The 6,000-nt window shown below is 54.0% G+C and overlaps 1 protein-coding gene across 3 annotated transcripts in view; it reads right to left on the bottom strand.

Annotated features, from left to right (window-relative positions):
* Window positions 1-874: 874 nt before the first annotated feature.
* ATP9A (ATPase phospholipid transporting 9A (putative)) overlaps window positions 875-6,000 on the bottom strand; it is a 116,331-nt gene continuing 111,205 nt past the window's right edge. For all 3 annotated transcript variants that reach the window (XM_070419755.1, XM_070419756.1, XM_070419757.1), the window contains exons 25-28: window positions 5,386-5,494; window positions 4,603-4,660; window positions 2,679-2,882; window positions 875-1,347 (exon numbers count right to left, since the gene is read on the bottom strand). In XM_070419755.1, coding sequence (XP_070275856.1) covers window positions 1,211-1,347; window positions 2,679-2,882; window positions 4,603-4,660; window positions 5,386-5,494 — 508 coding nt within the window. In that variant the 3' untranslated portion in view covers window positions 875-1,210. The remainder of the gene's footprint in view (window positions 1,348-2,678; window positions 2,883-4,602; window positions 4,661-5,385; window positions 5,495-6,000) is intronic.

The following is a 6,000-nucleotide window of genomic DNA, read 5'->3' as shown; positions in this document are numbered from 1 at the left end:
CCCTTCCTGGCCCGGAACGAGAGGCCACGGCTTTGTAAGAAACACCACGCCCGTGCGGCAGCCCGGTGGGCGGCGTCTCGGCCTCTGGCTGCCCTTCGTCAGCCCCCCCCACCCCCCCTCAACCCCCCGTGAAGGCTGCTGGCCGTGGAGCAGAGCCCAGCCCCATGCCCATGCCACAGCCAGGCCTCCTCCCACGGGGCTCCCTGCTCGAAGCTGCCACAGAGCGTGGCAACGTGGTAAGAAGCCGCCGCCTCTGTCCTTCCGTCCTCCATCATTCCTCCCAACAGGAAACAGATCTCAGTGCGGGTGAAGGGCCCAGTCCTGACCTCCCTGCTCTGGACCAGGGTCCTAGCCGAGTGAGCGCCATTGTCTAAAGAATTAGTTGTACCTCTTTTCACCCTGTTGACATATTAAGGGGCTGTTCGGTGGCACATTTCCTGCGAAAATAACTCCCAGAGGATGTCGCGGGTGTCCCAGATGGCCACGGGCTTCATGATTGTTCCCAGGTCCGCACGAAGCAGAGTGGCACCTTTGACATTCCTTTACGAGGTGGCGGGGTCGTGACTCCAGTACGTGGGGGCTGAGTGAGATGCGGGAAACCTGGATTTGCAGCTCATTCTCCCTCGCCTCTCATTTGCCTTCCTGTGATCCTAGGAAGCCCGGCTTTAATAGCAGGGCTGCGCAGAGGGGACACCTGGCGTTTCCAAACTGAGGTTGGTGTCCGGGTAACTTTTAACCAAATGCACCGTCTTTCCCCCCAAACCTCCACCAAGAGCTTTACGTTTCTCTGAAACCGGTTTTTAGGAGCAGGAAAGACATAAAGAGTGCACACACGTTAGGACTGTTGAAAAAAACAAACCAACCAAAAGTCCTCTACAATCTCCAACTAGACAGAAACTTTATCACATGACAACAAAATTCAAGTCATAAGGACGCTTGCACAGTGACCCGCGTATCAATCTCTTGGCGGAGCCACCCACGGGGACAACATTCACATTCACTCCAGGCGGAACCACCGGGGTTCACACGGGCCGCGGGCTCCTTCGGGCCTCCCTCCCGTGGACTCGGGCAGGACTCCAGGCAGAGCCTCTTCCGGTCCACGCCGCACGTGCAGCCCCTCCTGCAGAGCCCTCGGGCGGTCAGGACGAACGGGACTGAACTCTGTCCGGCAGGAGAGCAGGGACCGGACTCCCGCCACCGCGCACACAGCCTACGAGGTGAGCTTGGAGTAGCTGGGCGGGGAGAACCGCCTGCGCAGGTACTTGAGGATGTAGAGGGGCAGGCAGCTGACCAGGGTGATAACGGAGACTTTCCACAGGAAGGACAGGGTGGCGATGAAGTACACATCTGCAAGCAAACGGGAAGACAGCGTGAGTGGGCGGGAATGTTCCGGAAGGCACCTGTGGTCCAGAAACGGCCACCACAGCTACCACCCGTCACACACACACACACACACACGGCCTCCTGGCGTGCTCCTTCCCTCCACTCCATCTTTCAGGGGCAGACGTGCCAGCAGCTAGTAGCCCATAAGGCTGTCAGCCCGACCTGCCTCGCGCTCCCCTCTCTCTGACCTGCTTCTGTATTCCTGGTCCTCGGTGAACTGCTCTTTTCAACAACTAGGAAACGGAAACTGCAGACGAAAACCAATTCTTACAGGTGTTTTTGATTTGGGCTCTGAAAGTTGAAGTTTTTTAAGCACAGCCGCCGGAGAGCAGAAAGTGACCCTCAAACACACGTGCCTGCTTCCCCACCGATTTCCCCTTTGTCTGCGTGATGGTCACAGGAAGACAGGGGATGGGTCTGGGGGTGGCACAAGGCAGCTGGGCCCCCTGGTCGGAAACAGGGTAAGCTTGGGGCTTTGATCTAAGGACAGGCACACCCTTAGGTGCTAGGGGAGCGACAGCTGGTGACTTCAACAGTGCACGGAATGGAGGGCACAGTAAACATGCCCCCACTGCCCAAGCACAGGATGGGGAAAACACAGCTGGCGTTGATTAAGCACCTACTACGTGCCAGCCCTAAGGCCCACTGTATGCTGCTCACCCAGTCCTATGGTAGGTGCACATTTAAGGGGACCAACCACAGCTTTTCTAAGCCCCTGGGAGCACCCACATCCCCCAGTCTCAAGCCATTGAGTGCATAGTAGGTGCTGACAAAACCCATTTGAACTTTTGGGGACAAGTGTGAAATCGTTCTAAGACTTTTCACACAGATGCTCCTTTATCTTTACCAAGACCTTTGTAAGGAGTGTTTGCTAAGGCACAGAGACGTGATCAGAGGCGCTGTCCTGGTCATTCAGTTTCCCAAGGGAATAATGCTAAATCCTGCCCACTGTCGTTCATTCACCAACAAGACCTGGCCACTAGGCATCTCCATCCGACACAGAGCCCAGCACAGCAGTCGCTCCCTGGGAACCCACCAGGCCCTTGTTGAATGACACAAAATCCTCTCCGGAGCCTGTCAGCACATCCAGTTCCAAAAGGAAGCTCTCTGCTGAGACCCTGCCCAAGCGCCCGGCCCGGATGGCTGATGCACACTGCCCATGGGAACAGCCGTCAGTGGGGCAGTCGAGGGCCAAGGACCCCAGTGCCGGGGGCTGCCTTCCTTCTCAAGCTGGGAGACCTCTGGAGGAGACAGACAGGCTTCCCATGCAGGGGGGGCGGAGGCGGGGGTCTCACCGATGAATTCGTGTAGGAACACCAGGGAGGCGATGTAGCAGGCCAGGCTGAGCAGCTCGGCCACCGTCATAAGCCAGTGCCAGGTCTGGATGGTCAGGGCCACCATCAGCAGCTCCGTGAGGATCAGCGACGTGAAGGAAATGGCCACAATGTGCACGAACTCCGACTCGAAGAGCAGCAGCGCCCCGTACATGATGGTGCTCCCTGGAGAGAGGACAGTGCGGGTGGGGAGGGCCGCTGTGCCCCTGGCGGTGGTGGGAGTGCAAACCCCCACGCTCCCACCTCCCCCGTGACGCCTCTCCACGCTCCCCCAAAGGCTCACGGCTCACTCACATCAGAAGCCTTTTTTTTCATTTGTTTTTCCATTAAGACCTGAAAAGTACCACTTGCTGAATGAATGGTGCTTTATGCAAGTTTTAAAGAAGCATCACCTTCCAGTTTTGTCTAGTTTTCCGATTTCCCCTTCTGACCTTACGTAATAATCAAGAGTCTATCACTGCGGGGGTGGGGTGGGGTGGGGGGAAGAGGGCGGGAGATGGAGAGAGGTTAACTATGAAGCAGATGGAACAAGAAATAGAAATAGAAATTTAAATGTATTATTTAAAATGACCGAGGCAAGTAGACATGAAAGGAAAACCCGTAGGATTCCCCTTATATGAAGGAGTTCTCTAAACGAGTCGAATTCACAGACACAGAAAGCCGGCTGGCGGTCCCGAGGCTCCCAGGGGCTGCCAGGAGGTGAAAGAGGAGTCTGTGGTCGAATGGATACAAAGTTTCCGTCCTGCCAGATGGAAAAGTTCTGGAGACCTGTCGCGGCGCCAATAGACTGGACACTGCCGAACGGTACCCTTCCCAAGAGTTAAGACGGTAAACATTATACGAAATGATAGAGGTGACCAGGAAGGTCACTCAACTGCTACTGAGGAGAGAGAGGGGAGAGGGGAGGGTGTCGATGAGGTTTTAGCCAGCAAGGCAGGGGCTGGACGGATACGTCTCACACCGATCAAAACTGCTAGCGGCACAGGAATAACGCTCCGAGGCAGGGCCCGGGGAAACCCTTGGACCCGCCCAGTGGGACCCGCTGAGTGGGACCCGTCGAGTGGGACCCGCTGAGTGGCGGCCCGTTGTAACCGGTTGAGTGGAGGGCGTGGAACGCAGCCCACTGCTTCCCACCTGAACTCCCCTGCCGGGCTGGCTTTCTTGAACCAGATGCGTATATTATGCCTTGATATACTCCTTTAAAATACCCCCTGCATTTTGTAATGACCATTTAGGCCCCTGCTAACAAATTCCACGGTCTCCACACTCTTTGTGCACCCCATCAGTAGAAAGCATTAAAAACGAACCCCCATATCCCTTGTATATTTGTAAATTCTATATGAGCTGATGGAGGGAGGTATTAGGACCACTGTATATGATGTGGCTTATCCAACATCCTTTAAATAGACCTTCTGGAAAGAGCGAGGAAAAATAAAAACAAATAGAGGCTTTGATGCTCCCTCCTCGGACTTCGCTAAGGTCTCACAAAGCCTCCACGGCCTCAGGGACCCTCCCCGGAGGCCACTGGAATAAATATGCGTTTCAAACGCTGCAACTTGACCTCAGGAAAAGCAGCAGAACGTTCCAGAAAGTAATCGCTTTTGGGTACAATGGCTCTAACACCTCGGCAGGTTTTGATTAGTGTGAGTCATTTTTTTCTCTGACTTCATGGCATTGAGCTGACAGCAGCATCTCACATATGGGACTTCCGAGTGCTGCATATTCTAGTCCTTAGGACACACGGAGAGGGTCCCCCAGGGGCAGGCTGACACGCTCCCCCCTGCTATCCTAGGATTGCAGCTTCTCCATCCTACACAACAGAACATAAAGCTGACCTGGGGTCCAGGCCAGAGCCGAAGGCAAGCGGTGGGTTCACCTTTCTTACCTTGATAGATGCTAATCAAAACCCATATTAAGAATGTCTTGTAGGACAACGGCCGTCCCTACAGGAGAGAAAGACAGAAGAGGTTACCGTGCGGGGCTCAGCCAGGGCGCCCGCTGCCTTCACACAACTCCTCCCCAAACAAGGCAAGGCCACCTGCCTGTCTTCATCGAAGGAAATGGCTTACACATATCTGAATACATCAAATAAATTAAGTTTTTTAAAGAGAATTGACATTAGATAGGAATAAGTCTGCCCTTTAGTAAAAACCCCTCGAGAACAAATGAAATTACACACACACACTCCACACACGCACGCACTTTTCAGATGTGTACATAAACATCTCTAGGAGCAGATACAAGACTGTCCAGAGCTTCTAAAAAAGTTGTTAGTTGGCTTGTTTCCATTTATATATTACTGTACTGTTTAATATGCTTTACATGTGCATATGTTACTTTTTTAAGGGGGAAAAAACTACCATGCCTTTCTCCTCAAAGCCACCAGTTCAAGTGTGTTCAAATCAGGTATCTTTTATATGAAATATAGAAAAAGGGGGGATGGAGGAAGGAAGGAAGAAGGGGAGGGAAAGAAAGGGAGGGAGGGAGGGAAGAGGGAGGAAAAGGAAGGAAGGAAGGAAGGAAGGAAGGAAGGAAGGAAGGAAGGAAGGGAGGGAGGGAGGGAGGGAGGGAGGGAGGGAGGGAGGGAGGGAGGGAGGGAGGGAGGGAGGAAGGAAGGAAGGAAGGAAGGAAGGAGGGAGGAAGGGGAAGGCGAAGGAGCTCGGTGAACCTTGAGGAGATCCTTGTAGAGCTCAGGATACAGCATGGCAACTTCTGACTTGACATCTTTGTCCAGGACCAGAGAAAACACAGGGAACATGGTGTAGATGGTGGAGTACCTAGGAGAGAAAGATTGCCGGTAAGGCCTGGCCCGTTCCCATTCATCCATCGACAACCATGTACGGAGTGCCTCCCATGTGCCAGGGCCAGTTCTAACGAAGCACTGGAGATTCAAGATGAAAAACAGACAAAACGTGAGTCAATAAACACTCCAGTAAACTACACCATGTGTTGGAGGAAAGTGTAATAGAGAAGGGGACTATGGCACAGGGTGGGGGTGCAGTTTGAGAAGGCCGCCAAGGGAGGTGACATTGGTAAACATCCACAAGACGTGAGGGGCAGCGAAGAGCACCCCAGGCAGGCAGCAGAGTGAGTGCAAAGGCCCTGAGGTAGCAATGTGTCCGTTCTGTTTGAAGACCAGCGAGGCAGCCAGTGCGGCTGGAGCTGAGGGGTGGAGAGAGGAGGAGATGAGAACCGAGAGGGAATCGGGCACCAGTTCCTGGAAGGCCACGTGGAACACGGAAGCCCCTGCTATATTCAGGCCTGTTTGCTTTACTCTTCCAGG

Source organism: Myotis yumanensis, unplaced genomic scaffold (assembly GCF_028538775.1).
Source record: "Myotis yumanensis isolate MYYU_CA2020_CCGP unplaced genomic scaffold, mMyoYum1.0.hap1 SCAF_7, whole genome shotgun sequence".
Lineage (NCBI taxonomy): Eukaryota > Metazoa > Chordata > Mammalia > Chiroptera > Vespertilionidae > Myotis > Myotis yumanensis.
Note: the sequence above shows the minus strand (reverse complement) of the source record. Positions and strands in the feature narration are given on the sequence as shown.